At 38.2% G+C, this 25,628-nt stretch overlaps 1 protein-coding gene across 5 annotated transcripts; it reads left to right on the top strand.

The window, feature by feature from the left end:
- Window positions 1-776: 776 nt before the first annotated feature.
- Window positions 777-24,242, top strand: LOC121328908 (zinc finger and BTB domain-containing protein 40-like). 5 transcript variants are annotated; one of them, XM_041274049.1, is made up of 18 exons: window positions 777-908; window positions 2,220-2,937; window positions 3,945-4,072; window positions 4,581-4,767; window positions 5,544-5,686; window positions 7,119-7,311; window positions 9,589-9,725; window positions 10,517-10,715; window positions 11,750-11,886; window positions 12,223-12,394; window positions 16,636-17,010; window positions 18,133-18,339; window positions 18,759-18,923; window positions 19,737-19,951; window positions 20,353-20,515; window positions 21,542-21,628; window positions 22,938-23,107; window positions 23,837-24,242. In XM_041274049.1, exons 2-18 carry the CDS (start codon window positions 2,226-2,228, stop codon window positions 24,032-24,034), a joined length of 3,588 nt encoding a protein of 1,195 aa, XP_041129983.1. In that variant the 5' UTR covers window positions 777-908; window positions 2,220-2,225; the 3' UTR covers window positions 24,035-24,242. The 5 variants fall into 5 exon arrangements, with proteins under 5 accessions (XP_041129983.1, XP_041129986.1, XP_041129985.1 ...); XM_041274052.1 differs by having other exon boundaries at window positions 5,541-5,686; window positions 12,328-12,394; window positions 16,642-17,010; XM_041274051.1 differs by having other exon boundaries at window positions 5,541-5,686; window positions 12,328-12,394.
- Window positions 24,243-25,628: the final 1,386 nt, after the last annotated feature.

The raw sequence follows: 25,628 nt of genomic DNA, 5'->3' as shown, positions 1-25,628 counted from the left end.
GTGTGCTGCTGGATATATAACAGTTTCTTTGTAGAAAAAGGCTTTCACATTGTGTCCCAAAATAAATATCATATTTTAAATACAATTCCTTAGGTAAACAAAAGGCAAATATTTCTGAGTGGTGTTCTATATGGTAACTTATAAAGTTAGAGCCTGATAAAAATTTCTGGAGATGGACATGGTCGTTCACTCTGGGTTCAAGCAGTAAAAGTTCAAGAATGATATACGTTTTTTGGATTGTTGTACAGTGCTGCAAGGTGGTGGGCTGTCTTTCTTTTTTTTTTTTTATCGCCGCTTCAAAACCGTTGATGTGTGTCAAAAAATAATAATAATAATAAAAAAAAAACACTCTTTTTATAATGTATAGGTATATCAATTTTACATTTAATTACTACCTTGTCTTGACTCATTGGCGTGTGCAGATCTACCATTAGATGGCACTAAAGAGCATGTGATTCGGATCAGTGAATCTTTTTGCTAACCAGAGGTTCAAAGGGCTCAATGATTTACAGTTCAGTTTTCCCATCAGCAATGATTGTTAATGTGGAGTACTAGTGCTGTAGAAACGCGTTCAACGGCTGACAACTTCAGTCAAGCTTCACACAGAAAAGTCTTCATTCAAAGCAGTATCACAACATGTCTCGAGCAAGTAATCACCCAAAACACCCAAGTACTGCAGCAACACTGCTCGCTCCCTCATCATGTGACGAGGGCAGTTCCATTGCCCGTCATGTCTCTGAGGCTCCCGTGTCACGTGACAGAGGGTGGTCGTGTGTCGCGGGGTTTAAGATGGCGGATTTGTTGCGTTTGCTTAAGTTGCATTTTGAAAAATATCTTTATTGTTCCTGTTTAATTTTGTTCGTGTACTCAATTTAAATAAAGCGCTGGAGTATTTGAATCAGAGTCAGGTAAAATAACCGATATTAATTTGTCAAAGCAGTAGTTCTTTGAGCTGGTGTTTGTGTAGTTTAGATTTGTGCAGTGCAAAATACAACATCTTTCTGTTTTTCCATTGCGGTCGGAATCATAGCGCATATGATTATTGAAATATGCGTTATGCTTTTGACAACAATATTTGCATTTCGTTTTATTATTTTCCTAGAGAACAGTGTAGTCCAACAATAGCAATTACCGGTGTATGTATAGTCTATACATTGTATTAGTCACCCAGGTTTAAACACAACACTTCCAACTTGCTGTTACATATTCACAAGAAGAAAAGACGTTTGTATTTTTTTATACATAAAAATGACCGTTCATGAAGAAATTGTCACGATTAATGTTGAGGTAACATATGGCCAATAGTTAAGTCACAGCAGTGTTTATTCATAATCAAAATGGACCTTCATAACACAGGGCAATAATATTGAGATCAACTTTCCCTCCACATTACTTGATTTTACATTTTCATTTTAAAAAACAGGAATGTTTTACTTCACTGATGGTCGCATTGTATTGCCATATAGGCTAGAGAGTGTGTCGTGAATTCCGATTTCCAACTGTTATTTCATGAAAATTAGATTGGAATTACATTCATGACATTCTTGTGAGAGATGATATTGCGAGTAAAGATTTTTTTTTAAAATAGGAAAATAATTTGACATCAACAGATGTGCTTGTTATCCCTCACCGCTGGGTATACATTGTGGATTCGGGAGTACGTACTGTGGAAGTGCCTCGCTACACATTTTCAGGATCTGCATGTACAGTCTGTCTATCTGTCTGTTATAATGAACGTTATTTGGGGGATCATAATCTGGGTGGGTGGGTATGGGAGTTGCCTGTCTGATAGTTCGACTGGTTGTTTGTCACACTTACATATTTATATTTAGAGAACCACTTATCCAATTATGATGAAACTTGCTACTGATGCTATCTGAATATGGGGGATATTGAAGTTGTCTGCCTATATGTGACATTTAAGATTAATCTTTGATGATTTTTATAATAGAAAAGTAAACAGCAGGTGTTTACATAAGTGAAGAACCATTTTGCACTTAAAAACAATGGACCCCACAGGATACATACTCCAGTGCAGTGTAGTAAAAACCAGCTAATGTTATTCTTTTGTTCTGAAACATTTGTACTGATCATGTCCTTCGGTCCATCTGTGAACATGACAACTGCACCAGTTTTCACCTTTCATTCACTCCTAGCCTCCTTTTCACTGTTGCTATTGTTTCATGTCTTTGTACTAAATTGTATTTTTTTTCTTATAGGAACTCATGGAGCTTCCCAACTACAGCAGGCAGCTGATGCAGCAGCTTTACACTTTAAGGAAGGAAGGCCAGTTCTGTGACTGCACCATTCTCCTAGGAGTCACCCCCTACAGAGCCCACAAGCTAGTCCTGGCTGCCTCCAGCTTACTCTTCAAATCACTACTTGAGAACTCGGAGACGATTTCCATAGATCCTTCTGTTGCCACCTCAGATGAGTTTGCTAACCTGCTAGAGATGATCTACACAGGCAAGCTGCCCCCTGGCAAGCACAACTTTACCAAAGTCATCTCCATCGCAGACAGCCTGCAGATGTTCGATGTGGCGGTGAGCTGCAAGAATATCCTAAACAGTCTATTAAAAAGATCCACATGTGAACAAGCAGAGTCCAGCAGAGATGCTAGCTGCACAGAACCTGCACCAGATCATACCAGGGACAACCAGGCTTTGGTACCTGCTGCAGTAACCACACATGAGTCCAAGAAAGATGCCCCTGAGCTCTCCACCACTTTGAACTTAAAAGAAGCGCAGGAAGACGCACCCCTTTTGGAAGAAGTTCATCAGCAGCTGAGTGAAATCGGGGATCTGGAACGGTCTACAAAGCCTATATTCTCTGCAGAAGTTAAAGACGATCTGACTGAGGAGAGTGGCATTCAGGACCCTTCAGGAGGCAGCCATGAAAATTCTCCACCTCGGAAGAGATGTCGATTAGCATTATCTGGTATCACTATTGTTTTTCATTGAACTGGTTTTAGCTGCAGCTCTTCGGGATAATTTGACTTTGAAATTAATCAATGCATATTTTAATAAGCGCAATGCAAGCAATGCACTCAGTAAGAACAATGGATTTCTGAACACATTTGTTAAAGTTGCTAACAAAAGTGTTTTGCAGATTTTCCTCCTCGTGCTCTTTTTTCAATACACAGGTTTCAAGTGTGCAGTTTTTGAAAGAAGTGTACATGCGATAACAAACGTGTACTTTCATTTTAACAAAGGACACCCGGTACTACACCAGGTGAAAGTCAGTCCTTGGCTTTCTTGCCTTGTCTTCCAAGTACACCTTCTGTCATTTCACCCCAGCAGTGTCTTCTGGGTCAAAGCATAAGAAGAAAGAATGTCAGTCTATAGGGGAAGCAGCTGGTTGGTTACTGGCAGGAAAGAAGTACCTGAAGGGGTGGAGACAGTTTGGCTTTCCAGGTGAAATGACCCGGGAGGTGCAAGACAATCTAAAAGCAGTGTCTGCAAACAGATTTTTAAAACATGTGTTTTTTTCAGAACTGCACACTATATAGTGAGTTTATGTACATGACGGGGAAAATTAATAGATCTATTTTGTTTGCTACAATCACTTTAATTTATTAATTCAGTACTAATTTCAGTTTTGCCTATCTGGTATTTTAGGCAGGAGGACTTGTATATCACACAGCTGGTTTCACAGACCCTCATAAGCACGAATGTTGGAGTACCTAATGTTACCATAGGCAAGGCATTCCAAAATTAATGCTGGTAAAAGTCTGTGATACTGACAGATAATGTATTTTCTAAGATACAATCTTCACTCTTTAGCTTAACAGAAAGTGGAATAAATGGAAATTGTAAGGGAGAGTGTTTGTGCTGCCAGAAAGAATATCTTCAATGAACAGGTCTTTCTGTGCCTTCCTCTTAAAGAATCCCTCCATATTTCTGAACATGTTGTATAAAGAAGGCTTGTGTTGGTTATTTTCACAGACGGGTCTGAAGATGATGTAGAGGTTTTGGTGCAGAGCAAGAGTCGAATTGCTGAAGCGATTAAAGATGCACAGCCACTCGTTCATTTAGTTGAGACCAGCGAGTCACTTTCAAGCTCAGAGAAACAGGTAAGAACAATAGTTGCTGAATGAACAAACATCTCTGGCAGGAGCTTGTATGTTTTAGTAAATAATTACAGATTCCGATTTTCAAATTGTCTGTGTTAAGGAAATTCTTTGGTATGATCCAGCAGACAGTGTTAAATAAATTGTCTGTACAAGATGCATTCTGTAATTCTGTCAATAAAGTTCCATTGCAGGTGGTGTCCAGTTGACATACACCTTTTCACCGCTACATTGTTTTTAACCTGTGGGTGTATTGGTTAATATTCACATTCCCATCTTGCTTCAAATTTGCAAACATTTGAATATTATTGGAGGTACCCCTTAGATTATGCAACCAGTGATGGTTTTCTAGTTAAAATTTGTTACAACAAAAGTGTAAGTCTTTCAACAGTTTTTTTTAAACAGTACGCAATGCTTAATCCACTAAGACTATTGCATGAATTGTAAGAATCAGCTGATCTTTTGCAATGTCTCCCTCTCACTGCTTTTTACATTTTATTTTCCTCTACAGATTATTTTAGATTGCTGTAAAGAAGATCAAGGTGTTCCAAACGTTTTTGACCGGTTACTCAACAAAGTCACTGATGAGAAGAGTCTCCCTGTGGATACCCTGTTATCAGTACTAGACCTCTTAAGAGAGTCCTACCCAGAGCTAAACAATGTGCTTCAGACTAGAAGTCTAAGAGAAGACAGCTTAGGTAGGAGATTGGAATTATGTTGATGACACAGTTTCTGCTTTTTACAACAAGGCTAAGATAGGCGCATAGTTACTTTAAAACCCTTAATAGGGGGCAAACTGTGTTTCAGTTTGGTTTAACAAAACATGCTATTGCCAGTGCTGTGTGTTGAATTTAGGGGAGTGACCTAATTAAAATGTGAACAGAACAGTTTTGCAAACTGGACACTAGAAATGGAGCTTAGAGTGGCTCATTGAGGACATAAGATCATTTATTAGGTGAACTCAACAGAACACTGTTTTATTTTCTTCCCCTGCTCTTGATTTTGTAAAACCAATTATTTAAACATACTTATATATTAAATATCAGACCAATTACAAGTATTTATTTTACATTCAATTACCACAATAATTCAGCTAAGGTACAGCTTGACTATACTTTAGCACAAGGACATACAGTACTTGAGCATACTTCTGTTTCTTATTACTGATCGCTGAAAGCTGGATGTTGCTCTGATTTAGAATGGTACCTGCTTAGAAGTAGATGAATGTGACTGACATTCTTGTTGCCTTAGCTTTCTATGAAACCACTCACTCAAATTTGTTCCAAGCAGTAATTGCAGTTCACATGAATTGGTTCGATAAAGTTATTTATTGCATCCATCTTTAAATGTGTGACACAATGCTGTACAGTAAATATTTACATTGGGCTATGTGGGGCAAGTGGTGATGGGCCAGGGCTGTCCATGTGTTCAGAGCAGCAGAAGTGCTGAGTTTGTGTGTGTGTGTGCTCAGCAGGTGCTGCTCCAGAGGACAGAGCGTTCTTTGACTTGCTTCTTGCTCATGTCGATGAGCTGGGGGACAGTGTGACTGAGCTGAGCCCCATCACTGAGTGCATGGAAACGGCAACGGAAGGATTTCTAACAGAACTGGAGAAGGAGGTACTGGAGAAATGTCAACGTGTACATATTTTTGGAACGTTGTTTCTCTGAAGTTTCTAAACATGCTAATAATACAGACAAGTCAGCCCTATTTAGGGGTGGTGGATTCCTGTGATTCTGGAATTTTCAGAAAATCTAGAAACAATAGTTTGAGACACAGTCCTGAATCTGAAACATGCTCTTTAGTTCATTAGTATAATTTCCTATATACATAAATAAATAAATAACTAGTTGAATGGTAAGGGTAAAAGTGATAAAAAGTAATTCTCTTGTTTATGTACCTATGATCTGTGAGTAACACATTTAAAAACTATTGAATATGTTTAAAAAAAAAAAAAAAAAAAAAAACTGATGTGGACAACATGGAATACAGCGAAGTCATGTTTTTGTAGACACTGCAGAGGCTTCAGTGACACTAAGGTGGTTGGACTGAGCAACTCTTCAGTTTTATATGTATATATATATATATATATATATAAATATAAAAAAAATCAGGAATGTATTTATTTATTTATTTAAATGATGGAGCATGTCTGTCGACTTGGAAAAGGAGCGCACAAGAGACTAAGAAAGGAAGACTTATAGAAAACAAATATACAAACTGTACCAGCCCAGCACTAGTGGGGGGAGACTCAGTGAACGCAGTAGATAACTTCATCGAGAGCAGCAGCTTCCCAAACTGTGATACCATTAATATTATTAAGGCAGGACTGAATGGCTGCAAAAAAATCGAAAGCCATGTGTACAGTATTTATTGACAGTACTCAAGACTTAAGATTAACTCACCAAAAATACGTTTACTCCCATACTAAATTGTACTCGATGACCTAAAACCTTACCTGGGGCGCTGATCATAGGTATACCCCACGGAAACAAACCATTCACATTATCATATCTTCTTATTAAAAAAAATGTAAACAGATTAAAAAATAAAATAAACGTTTATGTCCAGTTGTCCATTAAACTGTTCACTGACACCTCGTTTAACCTCAGATCATGTATTTTTCAGATCTCGTATCATTTTTGCATGGTATTTGATCAGAGATGGGTTCCCTCTTGCATTATGCCCCAGGGATGCCTTGTTTTTCTAAATTTACAAAATACTGCTGCTTGTTGCTTGAGCTAAGATTTCCATTTACCAGCAATGTAACTTTTAATCTGGACACAGATCTAGCTACCTGGAAGTATATGAAAGCTATTCCCTGAGTGCTTTATACTAATTGGCCAGTGCATTGGCTTTACGCAATCATGCATAGCAGGTACATTGCTAACCCTAGAAGAGTTAGAGGGTTCCAGAGGAATTATGCCAAAGACTTTTAGTTCAGGGGTCCCCAGTGGCTACATGTCAGTTGAGTGTTTAAAGTTTGAAAGCACCATTTCTGAATCCTCAAACCCACAGGAAAATCTGTTTTTATTTAATTTATTTCTTTAGACTGTTCTTGAATGCTGTAAAGGAGTGTCCCCCAAGGAAGCCATTGCAAATCTTTTAAACAAGGTGACGACAGAGAAGAGTGTAGATCAGATCAGCCTGTTGAAACTGCTCCACGCAGTTAAAGAGGCCTTCCCCAACCTGCAGCTGCTATTGGAGAGACTTGAAGCAGAGTGGGCACAGCGTGGGGGAACAGGTATGTGATGCATTGCTTTACTTCATGCAGAGTGGGCACAGCGTGGGGGAACAGGTATGTGATGCATTGCTTTACGTGAAGCAGAGTGGGCACAGAGCGGGGGAACAGGTATGTGATGCATTGCTTTACTTGATGCAGAGTGGGCATAGTGCAGGGGAACAGGTATGTGATGCATTGTTGCTGTTTTTAAATAATATTTGTGAACTGTTTTTAGGATTACATTCTTTAGTTACCACACAAACATAAATAATGAGTGATTCTCCTGTGTGAACGTCCTGGGGATGTGGAGATGGATAAGAGACAAGTTAGGAGGAGCATTAACTCTAAATACTGGATGTTTCCACATTTCCAGATCCACAGCAGAATCTAGCATTTCTTACCCTTTTTGATTTGATTGAAGTTTTGAATCACTTGCTCAAAATTGAAGCTGTGGTTTCATACTGTGTTTTGCTGTCTTTTGGCAACATGGGCAGCAAACAATTTAGACCGTGTCCTCCTTATTGTCATCATTATCATGACTCATGCGATTCTTAAGAACACACAGAGGTGCTGCTTTTACCAAGCAGATTAGAATCAGGCTACAGGACATTTTTACCTTTAAATCTTTGTCATATTGGAGTTTACTTGTATCAGATCTCTTTATTTGCTAGGACTCTCATTCTCTTGCAGTACACACCTCCTTGTCTACACCCTATAGAGGTTTACCACAGCATATTCGCATAGTCATTTTTAAGTTTTTTGCTTGCTTTTCATAGGGTTGTACTTATTTATTTATATACCTTACCATACCTTTTCTAGGTTTTACAATGCTTTCCTATGCTTTTACTGTGCCTTATTACACTTTACTATGCTTTTACTATGGGAAACGTATGTATGAGCAGAATGGCATTCGTAATATTGTTTCTTAAAAATGATGCTGATCAACATTTACCAGAAAGAAGGTTATCACTTTAACAGTGTCATCATTTTCTAATACAAGCTAGTTGTATTTTGTTATTGCCAGCAAAAATACTGCATAAGAAATTTAATCCAACTGAGTGTGTAAAATGTAGCCTGTAACCTGCTACTGGTGTGTACTGGTATGCAGTCAAAATGAATCTACACTACCACCTATTGGCAGGAAATAAAATGTGCATTTAAACAAAACAAAAATGCAATTTATAACAGTAATCATTTGTGATGTTTTTTTTTTTTTTTTTATCAAATAGGCTATGCAGCAAACAGAATATCCATAACTGGGTAATTCTTGTATAAAATGTAAATTTCCCAGTGCTGTATTTCTTTCCGAATGTATAACGATGTTATTCATACCTATATATTTTATTCAGTCAAACCAATTGCTTTTATTAAATTAAAGACGTATGTTTTTGGTATATTTTTCACTTTTAAAGTTGCAAATTACTGACCTCTGCCACCAAGATACATTTCTGGATTATTTCTTATTGCTAATATTTATTTTTAAAATCATAACTTTTTCCAGTGACTCCAACTAATATTTACATGTTTGGTTGGTCAGTGTAGTTTAAAACTTTAATAGATTTGAACGGGATATTAAATGGTTGATGAAGCCTTTTTATTTTAATTTTATTTTTTTACGTAAAATTCAGTAAGGCTGCAAAATAACTATAGGGAGGGTTTTTTAACTGCATAAGGGGTATGGGTTTGCATATCAGCAGCTGTAATCCTCTCCAAAGACTTGTCAGAACAGCTGGGTTTGCTTCAGTAGACAAGCCATCGATATGTATGTTCATCCTACATCTATCTGTATGTCGGGTATAGTCTATCTGTCCGTGTGTCACACCCACATTTTCACATCAATTGGGATGAAACTTGGCTGGGATATTCCTTTGTTATTGAGTATCATAATCTGGGGGTTCAGGGATAGAAATAAGACCCATTGCATAGCAGTTTGATCCATTTCTGGTTCTACTATGAGTTTAATAAGACACACCTGAGCTTGTTGACTATGCACTGTGGTTAGTCAATCTGGAATGGGTGAAACTGCAATGCAATAGGAGTCTTATTTCCATCTCTGGGGTACATGGAGGCATCTTTTGGTCTGTCTGTGTGTGCAACAGTGGATGTAGAGCATGGTGATTTGCTTTTTCATCATTCCGATTCTGATTTTGTGTTTATCTGTGGCAGGGGTTGTTTGTCTCTGACCTACTTTTGTAAAGCAATCATGATCTGTGTGCTGTAATATATAAATGATGCACCTCTCTGAAGAATGTGCAGTCGCAGGTATTTCAGACATTTTAAATAATGCTTAACCCACAGAAGAGAAGAGCCTAGAGGAATATGGAGCAGAGCTCTTGAGGAAATACCATGAAAGCCTCTGTGAGATACTGAGTGAGCCCCATCCTCTCACTGACAGCCTAGCAGCAGCTGGAGATATCCCTACAGAGGAAAGAGAGGTGTGCTGCTTTTATTCCTCTCCTCAACCTATCCTGTCATCTACTCTTAAGATTTGTGTCTATAAAGTAGAATTAGAAATAAAAGTGTATAGGGTGGAGAAGAAACGACAGTGACTGTAGGACCAGCGTTACAGGAAAATCATATTAATATGTGTGTTGTTGTAAGAGAATAGTCTTGTTCATTGTATTCCTCTTGTTTAAGAAGCAAAGTATATTGTTACATTGTTGCAGCTGTGCTAATGAAAAAGGGAAACATGTTTCAACTCTTAACTTTGCCCCCTGGAAAAGGGGGCCTAAAACTCTTCCACCTAGCATTGTATACAAAAGAAAACAATGATTTAACACGAACAATTACAACACAAACAGACGTGGAGGAGCTCCGTGTTTTACATGAGCTTGTCTGGAGAATCCTAAAAAAAGCTTCCTCATCCCATTCAAATCATGTGATCTTTTAAACTTTGCAAGCCTCACCTACTCCATATGTATATAGACAGAGAGTAGGTGGGGCTGGTAGAGGTGAAAGGGCATGGTGTCGCATGATTTGAATGAATGACTGTTCAGTGCCTGGCAGTTTGGATTCTTCAGACAAGCTCAAAGCCAAGTAAAGCAAGACCTCAGTATCAGAGGAGCCCAGAACTACTCGGAATGATTGCAAACACCTTAAAATGGTAAAAAAAAAAAAAAAAAAAAAAAAAAAAAACACTGGCTAATTTGAATGACTTACTCTTTGAACTAAGATAACGTATACAGAAGGGATTCCCACGTATTCCCTTGTCCCTGTGTTGTATTAGTTTGTGAAGAAGATGCTGGAGGAGGATAAGGACCCTGGCAGCTTTGGCCGGATGATCTCTGTGGTTCTGGAGGAGCGCAGCATACAGACCCTGTCAGTGTGGAGGATGCTGCTCAGAGCACAGAGAGAGGTTCCACTTCTAGCTTTACTGATAGAGGAGATTAGGAGGGACCCGGACGCGGATAAGCTCATCCAATCAGGTGTGGTTTCAAAAGGAAGTCTTTCTTAAACATTTCTGTACAGAATAGGTACATTTAAGTGTTCCAGAATCCCCTGCAGTGTTTACAAGAAATCCATTAGTTTACCTTTTCTGTATCCTGTGTTGTCCATATTGAGAGATTTTTTTTCTTCCTATCATGGAAATGTATCCAGTTCACGCTCCCTTCTTGATTTATGACTCGTAATGTGTGATTAAATATAGCACTGCAATACGGTCAACATTGGATATATCTAAGGTAACGTAGTGCGTTTCTTGCAAACTCTGCAAGGTGTTCAGTAACACTTTAAGGGGTGTAAAACCGTTTTTAGTTACATTTCAAAATGTTTCATGTACATTTCAGAACTTGTTCCATCCCTTTCTTGTAAAGCTAAAAATGACATTAAAGTAAGTCACTGCCTGTCAATTCTACCTTGCCCACAAAACTGGCTAAAGAACACCTTGTAATGTGTAACAGAACCTACTTACGTTATCTTTTCAATAACCTGTGATATACTTGTCACTGCCCTAGAAAGAGGATTGATCTGATAGTGTGCCAGATCATGCTCCCTCCTTAGTCAACAACCTTGCTAGATTTATGTCCCCCAATAGCTGTAGCTCAATCAGATCGTCAGCATTGTTGCAGGAGGAAGAATTATCTGGATACATCATGACAAGAAACACTTGTCTGTTGTCAAACACTACAGGGTGTTCTGTAATACATGTACCAGTCCTGGGAGTCACCATTGCAGAAACATTCTTTTGGTGTTCAGTGAAGAAAAAATATCCCACCCAGTCATCATGCATTGCTCGTAAATGGATAAAAAATAGGCCAATACTGCAGGATGTCTTGTTTCTTAAGATATGTTGCCAATGTTTAGTAAGCAAGTGGTCTCGGTAGGGTAAAACGTTTAATGCATGCCCACCAGATGGAAGTACAATACAGATAGAATAATTGAATTCCCTGTAGATGCAAATTGGGCAGACAAACTGAACACTCTGAATGTGAAATCTGTATTTATTTTTTTCTTTTTCTAGTCTTTGACAAGGAAAGCAGAGCATTGGATATTTTATTCAGACATAAGGAGTTGGTCACAGAGGCGATTGATGACCTTGGCGTGTTATTAGCCTGTGTAGCACAGGGTGTGGAGTGTCCAACGGGGGAAGCCATTGAGGTAATAAAGACCTTTGCATCCATGTCATATCTTTTAGATCTGCTCATCATCCTGAAAATCCTTGAGGTTCTACAATCTAGCCAGGGTTACCTGCTTGATTATGCATGCTTTCTGGTTTGTAATTGGTTGCAATGATAAAGGCTAGCTGTGGTTCACATTTGTTACAGTACGTTATTGAACAGGGTCATTCATGTTATAATGTCTTAATGATGTACCTTAAAGGGCATATGCAGATGGTTATTTATAAATAATTATATTCCCAAATGTTGCTTATAACTTGTATTATCATGTATTTAAAAAAAAAAAAAATCAATGCAATATTGTTTTGTTTCATAGATTATAAGAAACTGTTGCAAGAAAGAAGGTCCAAAGGAGTCAGTAACTAGTCTTTTAAGTAAAATACTTGAAGAAAAATCAATTTCTGCTCTTCCGTTTTGCAAGCTGCTGTGCATCATCAGAGAGTCCTTTCCCAGTCTCATGCCACTGGTTGAAGAGTTGGAGCGAGCAGGTAGGAGACTGAAGTCAAGAGAATGACTGTTTGGGATAAAAAGGTGCTCTTCCTCTAACATCAGGCTTGTTGTTTGTTAGCCCCGAGTCTGACAGGTGTGCAGAAATAAATGCAGAAACATTTATATTTCTTTTTGAGAAGTCTTCTGTCTGGAGGAAAATGTATAAAGATACATTGGTGGTTTTCTTTAATCTTCCAGAGAAATGTGCATATTGTCAGTTAAAGTGAAGAATACAAATATATTCAGGAATACCAGTGATAATGTGGAAAAATGCTAATAAGAATAAGGAGATAGATTTAGAAGGTTTGCACTGTTATCCATACCCATGCATAGTGTGATGTGTGATGTCTGCGTTACAGTACGTGAAGACCGTACAGATTCTAATCCTGTTAAGGTGATTGTATCTGACACAATAATCTCAGGTATCTTACATGTTTTGCACTTGTATTGACTATATAGGTCTCAGATGTGAAAGAAACGCATGTTATAGCAAACCGGTATTTTCATTTTAAAACATAATATCTGGTACTACATTGGGTTAAAGAACCCAGGCCTTACTCTCCGGTAATCTGTTTTGGTCCTTTCACCTCAGAACTGTTTTCTCGGCCAAAGCAAGTTACTGGCTGAAAGCATGTCACAGCAGAAGCAGCTTGCTGGCTAATGACAGGAAAGAAGCCCTTGAAGGGGCGGGGACTAGGGATGTCACGGTATCAAATTTTGATGGTATGGTAACTGTCAAAAAATATACCACGGTTATCGTCGTAATGCGGTATAATGTCATATTTTTTGTAATGCGTTTTTTAAATGGCTATTGAAGGAAAGACACTCAAGTCAACAAGAAAACAAGAAAAAAACTTTAATTTATAGTTTTAAAACGAATACAAAACACTGTTACCTCAGTTCTATCAGGCACTACCTAACTGGAGGTAGAGTTCACTCCAGCTCACACAGGCTCAGCAAAATAATGCTGCTTTTTTATTTCAAGTTACTGTGGAGAAAAACCAAAATATTACCATTTTCTGGGCTAAGGATGGGATATGGGGTAAGGATGTAGCCACTGCAACTGAATACCCTCTGTCAGTTTGGACGGCATCCTGTTAGTTAAGAGAAGCAAAGTGTTACCTAGCAATAGCCAATCGAGTGCGTTTTAAGACATGCAGTGCCCGCCCACTGATCTCTCAGCAGAGTGCAAAACTTAATGATGAGAAGACGGCGCATGCAAATTAGATTTTTTTTTGGAAGTTGGTTTTGTTTGCCAACAAGAAAATTAGTGTGAGATCTCCATTCCTAATAGGAATTGTGTGGTATTTGTGAATTCATTTAGCTTGCTGGCTTTTTCTTGGTGTTGAGTACAGAAGGTTGGCAGGCAGTAAAGGAAGCTGTTACTGTAGTGAGCACCTTCGTCATGCAGCTGATTCACAGCTGGGCACAAAAACAAAGCATTGCATCAGGTATCTATGGACTGTCAATCATAATCTGATTAGCATTGAATCAAACTAATCACATAGTGAGTCTGCTGTACTGCCGCTTGTCTACTGTGAGTTATCAGTGTCATTGAAATAGAATGCACATTACAGAAGCAATAAAAATGTTTTTGAAAAGCTGGCAATCATGTGCAGCTTGTATAAGAGTCTATGGAAGGCTGTTCAGGCAAGGAAAAGGTCTAATACTTACTGTACAAGCAACAGTGTGTGTCTTGTTGATTGTAAATTAAGCTGTACAATTCCCGTGCATGAAACACATTTCTTTTCAAAGCAGTGTATAAAACTCCCTTTCCTTGTCACTATGGGCAACAAAAACTGAAGTATTTTTGGAAACTGTTTGTGTTAGGCACTTTCAATAGAAATAGAATCATGAAATGTGAGAAATGAACCCTAATAATAATAATAATAATAATAATAATAATAATAATAATAATAATAATAATAATAATAATAATTGTGCCTGTACTGAGCTGGTTCTTGGTCTTTCTGGACCAATACAGCTTAAGCATAATGCACATATGAAAACCTGTGCATTAGGAGCACATTACCTTTAAACAAAAAAAAGGTTAATTTTAACCAACCGAAAAACCTGTTGGCCATTTGCTGTGTTTAATATACAAAACACATTACATGGACAGAACCTTTAATAACATCTTGCCCCATGCACAAAAAGGCATATTGCACAGTTTTGATGTAAACAAAATTGTGCAATAGGACTTTCTATTAGGGTTCATTTCTCACATTTCATGATTCTATTTCTATTGAAAGTGCCTAACACAAACAGTTTCCAAAAATACTTCAGTTTTTGTTGCCCATAGTGACAAGGAAAGGGAGTTTTATACACTGCTTTGAAAAATAACAAATGGGCTGCTATATTAAAAGCAAATAAATTTCAGTCCTGAGACATTTCTTATTACAGAACCCCTGGATGGAATGTATATAAGAAATAACCCCCGACAGAGCGGGCAATAAGAGAATTCTTAACACACACCTGGCTGCGTCGTGAAGCACGATGCAAAACAATTATCAGCCCACGAGCAGATGGTGTCATTGTACTTTGTAGAATGTTTTGATACATGGCTGCATTCATTCGATCTTCAATCACATCAATGTCTCCAGTCCCTGAACTGCTAAAACACCCCTATATCATGATCGAACCACCTCCATGTTTAACTGTAGGCACAAAGTTGTTTTTTTTCATTTGATTTTCCTTTTTTTTTTCTCCAAACATAGTGGTCCATTTTGGGGGAAGGTTATATTTTAGTATCAGTGAACCAGAGAATTCCTGTTTACCTTTATTGGCAAATTTTAGGCGGTTTGATTCATTAATTTTCTTTAAAAGTGGTTTGCATTGAGGTCTGCGCACACAGGTCTTCTGTGTTCAGGTGCCTTTGTACAGTGCTTTGATGCACTATTATGCCTGGTGCTTCTAAATCTTTCTTTTAAGTCCTTGGCTGTTAGTCTTGGATTTTTTTTCAGCTGCTCTGATGATTCTTCTGCCTGCTGTATCCATATTGTCCATTTCTTTCAAGCAATGTTGTTGAAGCTGACACCCTGGGATCCTTCAAGGAGCTGCTTGATGAGATTTTGGGATCAATAAGCTACTAACAACCAAACGAGCAAGATGGGCCAAATGGCCTCCTCTCGTTTGTAAACTTTCTTATGTTCTTATGATTCAGTTCTTTCAAGCGTTTCAGTTGAATTTGTTCGGTGGAACTGCTTGATTATTGCTTGGATTGTGGATCTTGGCTTTCCATCTTGAAACTGTTCTGCAGCCATTTCCTTTGTTGTAGGTTGCTTTTCTTAAACGTCAATACAACTCTTTTGTCTTGACCATCATCTCCTCTGTTGCCAAAACGTTCTTCAATAGAGTTTGGAAATAATGACCTCATTTTCTGACTGTTTATTTTACGGTGCAGCTTAATTAATTTGTAATGATTTTCAATCAATTATATATATATATATATATATATATATATATATTATATATATATATAATATATATATATTATATATATATAATGTATTATATACAGATTATATATATTATTATATAGATATAATATATATATATATATATATTATATATATATTAATTAAAAATTTTTAATGTACATTTGCAACGGTTATGAAAACATATGTCATGAACAAATATTCGAAAATGCTTTTGTTTTTTTTATAAAGATTGTTTGTTAAACCATCAGAACTTGTGGATTTTGGTCTTTGTTAAACATGTTTTCTGGAATTCTCTTATATTAAGTGTAGGGTGCCACTACTCTTGTCTGTAGCTGTAAATATGTTTTGTTTTTAATTAGATATTCTTATCGCTCTTATTACCCATGACACATGTCCTGAATTGACAGTTAATAAAATGAATAGTATTTCCTGTGTTTTAAAAACATGCTCCAATGTATTGCTAATGCTCTGTGCTGTTCTTTCTCAATGAGTTACTTCTGCATGCCATTATCTGTAAGAGGCTGGTGGGAGAGTTTATCGAGAGATTTTCTTTGCCACAAAAGAAAATAATGCCATAGTGTTTTTTTGGCCGTACCCAATTTGATAATTTGATCCCTTATCTTGTCAGCTTGTAGACAGACAATTTGATGCACCAGTCATCTTCAAGTTCTGTTTCATTTCCATTCCAAAGCAGTTGAAGAATGCCAGTTGTAAGGTTGCACCTGTGACAATTTATTAGGCATCACTCCCATTTTCTGTAGCTTTACCCAGTTCCATATTCTAATTTGTTTTCTAACAAGAAACAGAAACTGAAGAATATGCAAAAGGGAAGCTAAAGAAGCGAAGCGGCGCAGAGATGGAGGTGATGCTGGATGAAGAGAGCAGCCCCTCCGAGCTGAAGGAGGAGACGCAGAAGAGGAGCAGCAAGCAAGGCTTCACCTGCAAGTGGTGTGACAAGAGCTTTGAGTTCAAGTGCAGGATGGAGGTACATCTGAAGCGCTGCCGCCTGGCCTCTCAGGCTCCGGTGGAGTGCCCGGAGTGCGGGGAGACCATGTCCTCTTTGAGAGCCCTGCAGCTGCACACCTCGCAGTCCCACGGAGACGCCCCCAGGAAGAAGAGGAAGCAGGGGGCCGTGACCTGCGACATCTGTGGCAAAAGCTTTGCACATCAGTCAGGTAAAGTGAAATGAAGATTCTTATTAATGATCTGGCCCTGTTTACAGTGAGTGAAATGCAAGATTGGGGTGTCCATTTACCTACAGTTTTTAGTTGCAGCCATAACTTCTAAAAAAGCTTCATCAGAATTTTGAGGTTTCATGTTACTTTGTTGATCTATCTTGTGTTGGCCATATCAAAGTAATATATGTATTTGTACAACATACTCTTGATTTTTGTTTTGATATTTTTATTCACACATCATAGGTAAATCATCTAGGGAATTGCTTTGTTTTTCAACTTTTACTCCAGGAAGACTTTATTTTTTTTCTAAACATAGCAGTATATCCAGTTCACTGCAGCAATGCTGGTGCTCTGATTGAAGTGAGTGGTGTATTGTGGGAACAGGAGAGCTGGTGAATGCTCCCCAGTAAATGTTGGGAAATGTATTCCCCAAGTGATTATGACCGTTGATGTGTGTTTAAAAATATAATGCTGTGATACGGATGAAAGGGACACAGTAATGTAACGCATTTGTTGGAAACACTGCAGGGTGTTCTGTAACACTTTAAACACAGTGCTACGCCCCATTGGGGCCTATTCACAAAGTTTTGCCTCAAGTTTGATGTTCTTTAAACCTTTTACATTTTTTTCCTTAAAGAGTAAATGTAGCTTCAAATTACATTGTCTTTTTTTATTATTTATTACTTTTACTCAAAGGAGTGATTTATCACCATTCTAAACCCTTTGTGTAACACAACTAAAAATAAAGAATCCCAAAAGTCCTAAGTTCCCTGTTTGTTTAAAATATGACCTATTAGTTGGCTGGAGTGTGGAGGTTTTCCTTCTCGAGGCTAAAAGGTTGTGTGCAACACAGGTACAAATTACACTTAATCGTTAGTTGAACATATTGTAATGAATCTCCTCCTAGCAGCTGAATTAATAACACTGACAGTAGCATAAGACCCATACTTGCCCCTTGACTGAAGAGTTTGCTCTTTAGTTGAATGGTAAGGTGTTTGTCTTAGAGCTATATGTTTCGTGGTTCATGTCCAGCCCTTGGCTTTCCATTCAGTTCAGTGGGTCGAGATGCCAGTTCGTTACAGTAAAACAATTTACATGTAGACTTGCCTTGTTCTGCAGGCATGCTTTACCACAAGCGCGCAGACCACTTTGATGAGAAGCCCTATTCCTGTGATCAGTGTGGGGCAAAGTTTGCTGCCAACTCTACCCTGAAGAACCACAAGAGACTGCATACTGGAGAGAGGCCCTTCTTCTGCAAGCACTGTGACATGATGTTCACACAGGCTGCGGCGCTTGCTTACCACACCAAGAAAAAGCACTCTGAAGGTGCTTCCATTTCCATGAGGGGGTCGGAAATGCATATGTTGGAATACAGGCCCCCATTCTAAGCATTTACTATTATTATTTTTATTTATCATTTCTAACTTGATTCGTTTTTGTGTCTTGGTAATCAAATGGTAGAGTCGAGTAATTTTTCAGAAAATAAAGCCACCAGTTCTAAAAGTCTAGTACATGGTGTAGTACATTTGCAAAGTTACCGTTCTGTGACAAGAGAGAGCATCTAACCTAGCAGAAGAATAAATGGGAGGCTAATGGCTTGCCTGTCAAATCATTTATATATCTGCTACATACAATAACACTAAAAACTTTCCAACACATTTTGGTTCTAGTGTTCAAGGTTTAATAGTGTTTAAGGTTTAATTTTCTTTCTGGTGCATTCTGTGCCCTTGTGTGTTTTCTCCTAGGTAAGATGTATGCCTGCCAGTACTGTGACAATGTGTTTGCCCAGTCCATCGAGCTCACCCGCCACGTGAGGACGCATACGGGAGACAAGCCGTACGTGTGCAGGGAGTGCGGGAAAGGGTTCAGCCAAGCCAACGGCTTGTCCGTCCATCTGCACACCTTCCACAGTGAGTGTGCAATTCAGCAGCTGGGGGTTTATGCCTTCTGTTTATCTGTCAATGCCTGACAGGGGTCAGTTCAATGGAATATTAAAATGTGTACTGCAGCCCCCCCTGCAAGTTGCATACTTGGAGAGTTGTATGTAAACAGTCAGCTCAAGGAACTTGTTCTTTTTCTTCTTGCAATCAGTGTTACTAATTTCCATTTCTTGTGTTGTTGTCAGCTTTTCAAATATTATTTGTTACAACTAGCCACTACATGCAGTCCGCTTGGCTGTGCAACAAGTGACTTGTAGATCCAGCTCTAGTTTCTTAGCATACATAGGTTTATAAATAAATGAAGCTGTTGTCAATGGTGTAGCATTTTGAAAGTTCATTGGTAAGATTTTAGGTTTGGTTAGAAATGCATTCAAATCCAGAGTAGATCCTTTATTACTGTACACCTTCAAGTAAATTTTATTTTGGGAGCGGGTGACAGCAAATCTACATGCCGGTGGAGCTTCTGAAGTTCTGAAGTTGCTGTGAATACACCAGTTGAGGGCAACTTTTCACATCTTTCACTCTGCTTTGAAAAAAAAAAAAAAGGCAAAAGTAATACGATTTCCATTTAGCAGCACCATAAACCCTTATACAATAAAATATCAAGTATGATCACCAGCTGGTTACACACTAACAGGACTAGATTGGGGCTTTTAGGCTTTATCAGACATTTCATTGTTTTAAAAAAAAAAAAAAAAAAGTTAAGTTACTGTTACTTCGCCTGTTTGTGCTCGGATATCGAGGACCCCTATGACTGTGAGTGTGTTGTCTGTTTGTGCTCAGATATCGAGGACCCCTATGACTGCCAGAAGTGCCGTATGAGTTTCCCCACCCTGGATGAGCACAAGAAGCACATCCAGGTGGTCCATCCTCGGGAATACTACCCCTGTGAGACCTGCTCCAAAGTCTTCAGCGCCTCTTCTGTGTTGGAGAGACACATGGTCACCCATGTGGGAGGGAAGCCTTACAAATGCGAAATCTGCAACAAAGCATATCAGGTCAGATTCAGTCCAAGGGGTTTATTTTCATTTACCCATTGTGATCACATTCTCTATTGTAGGGTTAATTTAACAGCACAGAATAGTAACACACTGACAGTATGGGTATGTTTTGTATAACCCCTGGGCACACCGTGCCGATGTTTTTACCAGGGTCAGTTTTTATTGTGCTTGCTCCAAGAGGTTTGACCCCAGTTTTTTATATGGAAATTAATTTAGATGTCTACAAGTCTAGAGTTTTTAATAACTGAAAGTTTCTCTAGAGTGTTTAATAATTAATTATGGGGCTCACTTAAATACGGACTTGAATAATATATAATTACAACATAAGCAGAGTTGCATCAGGAAGATGTGCATCATTATTAGATTACTTTTTAACTGTGTGATGTATCTTTTTACAGCAACTCTCAGGACTGTGGTATCACAACCGCACCCATCATCCTGATATATTTGCTGCGCAGAATCATCGCTCTTCAAAGTTTGCTTCTTTCCCGTGCTCCTCTTGTGACAAATCATTTCCCAACATAACATCTCTCAAAAGACACATGAAAGCAGATCATGCAGGTAAGAACTAAGGACCCTCTTTTCCACCATACAGTAGGGACCTATTTCTTATTCAGTGTAGTGAAGTAATACATTACTTTTTATAATTCAGTATACAGTACACATTTCAAATATGACTTTGTGCCAGATTTCTTCCCTGCTTAAGGTAAATTTCACTGTAATGTTTAGCTGCAAAACAGACCGTGTGACCAACAGCACAGAAAGTTATTAGGTATCAGAAAGTGGCAATGTGTTATTTTGTTTTCTCTGGCAGTGTACTTGGTAAATCTGTATATTCTCAATGAAAGTGAATTGAAGCTGCTCCCGAGTGGCGCACCCAGTTTCATAGAGCTCACCTTTATGAAAAATGCACACATTATTGTATAGGTGGATTTGTTAGTGAAGATAATATATCTGTCGCTCCTCATGGATTCTTCAACGCTATACTTCTGGCCAACTTTGTTGCATGAAGGACATTGCAAAGAAGTCAACGTTGAAAACACATCATTCATAGGGAAAGCAGCGATTGGTACTGAAATGCGAGTCATTGCATGAAGCTCCTGGGAGTTTAAAAGAAAATAAATGTCCAGGAAGCCCACTGAAAAAAATAAAATAATAATAATAATCTAGGGAAAAATTTTAAAAATACACACAGAAAGAGTCATTGCCTTAAAAAATAAACTACTCAATGTTTTTTTTTTTCCAACTAAAAATTCCCAGAATAAAGTCACGTGTGTCAGCTACGTTCCTTGAACGGGACGTGCAGCATGGACTACTACAATTAGCAGTCAGTTACCTAGTTTGAGAATGAAAATGTGAGATTTGCAAAGTGATGGTAATCCATATAAGATACGATTTACTGGAATTATTTTGTTAGCTCTGGTGCTTTAAGTGAGGGGGCATGTCAAGAATATGAAATCTATGATGCTTTTCAGTGTTTATCTAGTAAGTGGTAATATTTTGAGGGGAGTTGGGAACACACCTTATGGTAAGGCTTTAAGGTTGATGTTTTCTGAGTTTCATTTATCGGACCTGTTTGTTTTATAGATGCAGAGCTTTATGAGTGCCAGAGCTGTAAAGAGGTCTTCACTACATTGGGGCTACTGAAGAAGCACACCACAACCAAACACACAGGTGAGCCAGATTTATAATCCGTGTTCAGCAGGAGATGTGTGTTTTATTAGAACTGCAGCAGGGTTGAAGGCATAACATGTTTACATCATCGGACCCTCACATTTTACACTGAACTGTACCCAAGACTTTAGGTTTAGAAGTGTACCTATACTTTATAAAACATAACCCTGTTTTGCCAAATTTTGCTTTCAGGGATAATCTATTGTTTACCTTTTATTATTTTACTATGAAATTCCCTGGCAGGCACTCTGTTTAGTCCAGTTGGTTTACCAGTTTGTCTACATCAGCTGTGCTAGATTTAGCTGGAGATGGACAAGCTCGCTCTGAACTAACCAGCCGTCCACTTGCTGCTACTTGCAGCAGCAGGGGGTGCGGACTCTCAGTTTTTAGCTCAGCCAAGCAAAACTAAAATGGAATTGTTTGCATTTTTATATTCTGGTAACATTTTATAAGATGTAGAAACATCCTTAAAAGGACAAATAAATACTGTAAACCAGTGTGGAGCACAGCATTGTTATAGAGTAGAGAATGTAAAAAAAACAGGTCAAATCGTGGAAGTTCAGCTCCTGATTGTGCTCCAGGAAAGCAGCAAAAACCATATACTACTACTGGAAAAGTGAATAAAACACAATATTTACTGTTTACTCTTGAACATCATTGCTTGAAAATAAGCAATAAAAAATCAACTTGTGGAAATAAACCTTATTTAGGAGCAGTTACCTTTTAAAGTGTCGTATGTGGTTTTTCTGTTTATTCCGTAATGTAAGAGTTTCAAACATAATGCCCGAGACAGATCCTTATTTCAGAAAACGTCTGTTCTTCAGGACTCTGGAAAGCAGCTTTTTTTTTTAGAAGTGAGCAGTTTTTCGAGATTTACGATTATACTGTATTTACAGTATAATCGTAAATCTCAAAAAACTACTCACTTCTAAATCTTTTGTAGTCATTTTTGTATTACTTTAGTATAAATACATGTTAATTTTGATTCATATGTTGTTTTTTTCTGACTTTATGTGAACGAAAAGACACACGTTTGCCTGTTTTCCCATTGGAAATAGTGATATTTTTAAATATCACTGTCCTGGTCACAAAAGCAAAGTTTGTGGGGAATAATAGCCATTTTCTATACTTTTGAGGCATAAGCAATTAGGAAATAACACTTACTACCCAGGAACAAAAATTGTGTTACATAGTGCAATCTACCTGTAAATAATCAGGTCCTGGCTGTGCAGTGAGTTTGGACCTGTAGGTTCTGAACTCGCCCAGCTGTTGAAATGCCTCTCCTCTCCGGCCTCCTTCCATTATCCAGGCACACTGCAGAACCAAGTCAGCACTGAGCATTTCAGCCACGATGGGGAGGCCTTCCAGTGTGGCCACTGTGACCTTCTCCTCCCCTCCCAGCAGTCCCTGGAACAGCACTTCCAAACCCAGCACCCAGGGGCAGGACTGGTCCAGGCTCCAGCCATTGCAGCACAGATGGTAATGCCTCGTAGAAAAGTATTACTCAACACAGCAGGGGGGCCTGTTTGTGATGGACTGGCTTCATTTATCTTGACTGTGTGATACAAGGCCAGATTTTCAGATTGTTATTAGCACATTTATATCTGAAAGAGAAAAAAAAAAAACAATTGTAAAACTTAGAAAGAAATAGTTGGTCTACTTTCAGAAATGATTAACTCGGCATTGTTAACTGATATGTGTAAGAAGTTTGTTTTGTATAAAACTAAATATTTTTGGAATATATAACAAGCATTTATTATACAGTTTTTTTTAGAAGGTTATTAATATTAGTGCTGGGTATATTTAAAGACTGTATTTGAACAAACACCACAAATTTTCATGTTCCTATTTGTTTAAATTACAGAATTTATAAACAACTATCAAACAGATATCATGCCAAGGAAACCAAGTCATAAATGACATCTGAAATGAGCAGCATTCTGCTGTACAGTGGACTGTTTCTCCCCTCTTGATAGGCCATTTAAAGAAAAAAAAAATACTCAGAATTGTTTTTACTGAAAAACTATTGTTTTCCAGTTAATTCAAAATGAAAGAATATTTGACTATAAATGTGTCATCCCTGCACTAATTATTATCACTAATTGAAGTTGCATTTACAGATTTGTAAGGTGCTTGTTCTGTATCTATACTGTGACTGAAAGGGCTATGTGCACTCATTCTTTACTCCCTTTGGTACATGCTTTTAAGGTTATCCAGGCATCTGAACAGACGGAGGTGTCCGAGGAGCTGATTGCCCTGGAAGAGGCTCAGCTTGGCAGATCACAAGTGTACGTTGCCCTGGCAGATTCCCAGAACAATGCGTCCGGATCGGAGATCGTCGCTGTCAGCATGGAGGACTTGCTGGATGGAACAGTGACTCTAATCTGCGGAGCAGAAGCTCAGTGACATCTCACAAGACACACCTAGTTTAGCAGATTTAATCATTTTTGCCATGCTTATTTATGTCTAGTGGTTTCTAGGCAAATGTACAAAATACTGTGTACATATAAAACATCCTTTCAAGATTAATTCATAACAAAAAAGAATGGTATTTTAACTTCCTGATAATTGGATTAGTTTTGGGTGATTTAAACCCTCTTCGTCATTGTTGGTTATACTAAAAAAAAAAAAAAAAAATAATAATAAATTAAATAAAAAAACTTATGCGTCTTCTCTTTTTGGAAATGGAGGATTTCAGACCATGGTCACAAAGCATTTACCTTGGAGCTTAGTTTTAACTGTCCAGTGTTAGAGTTCCAGGGATTCAAAATAATAAATTCTGTGCTTTAATTGTTTTTTTGGGTGCAGTCTATAGCACCAGCAATATTGGGGACCCCAGCAATTAAATGAAAATCCCTTTTTATTTTAATCTGCTGTCCATCAATATAAGGAAACTGAATGTACTAAGTACAAAGGGCAGTGATGGAGTCCAAAACCACTGGCATTAGTGTACTAAAAGAGGCTTGTGAAATGTCACTTATGTCTCCAGTCTGTCTTGTGGCCAAAAAGCCAAGAGCAGACAGGACTTGTATATGTGCAGGAAGGGGATGAGTGCGCTGGGTTGGTCTGTGTAGCCTAGGTCCCAACATATCGCACAACTCCAATAGGACTTCCTTGTGAAAGCGGTATCTTGCAAAAAGTGTTTGTGTGCTTTGTGCACAGAAGTGATAACGATCCATAAACACACTCTCTCTGTCAGTGAAAAGCGGCATTAGCAAGGTCTTCCAAAAGAGCGAGATCAGCCATTTTCAAGTGGTTTACAATTATTCTGAGACTATAGTGAAAATGTTTACGTGTTAATAGCTGCACTTCTGTTTCTACTTACATTATTGTGTAATTCACAATGCACGACAGAAAGGATAACAACATTGTTTTCTATTTAGTTTGTAATACTCATGGTGGTGAGAATCAATATTGATCCCACAGTGTGAATAATAATTATAATATTAGGCCAATTTATATGTACACGTCAAATTTCAGTTACACACGCAATTGTTTTTCACTACGCACTGATGGTGTATCTATAATAGGGGTTAGATTTTTTTTTTCTTGCAGAATCATCATTCTAACACAAGGAAACGATCATATGCATGCTCCAGGGTGAGTCTACGGACATTTCCACGCAAATTTGTATGTTGATAAATCTCATACTTTCAGTTTAGAATGAGATGTGTGCGTTCACACGATTGATGAATATAGCCCCAGGCGTGCTGACCCAGACCACAGGGCAATGTCAGGTTGAAGGGTAGTTGTAGTAAATCTCGGGTGGGAAAATAAGAACCTGGCCGATATCAGCTTGCAATCTTCAATCTCTAGTGGCTTCTAATGGTCCATGGCAAATCTTAGTTCTAATAACTGTTGCTGGCTCTCCTGGATGAGGAATGTCGCTCTGAGTGCAGCTATTGCTGATATTGTCAGTGAGCTGTTGATCTTATTACGCTGTTCTTCCAGTGCTAATGCCAAGCATTACAGCACCTGGTCATGATGCCAAGTGAAGCGC

This window comes from Polyodon spathula, chromosome 16, assembly GCF_017654505.1.
Source record: "Polyodon spathula isolate WHYD16114869_AA chromosome 16, ASM1765450v1, whole genome shotgun sequence".
NCBI lineage: Eukaryota > Metazoa > Chordata > Actinopteri > Acipenseriformes > Polyodontidae > Polyodon > Polyodon spathula.
Note: the sequence above shows the minus strand (reverse complement) of the source record. Positions and strands in the feature narration are given on the sequence as shown.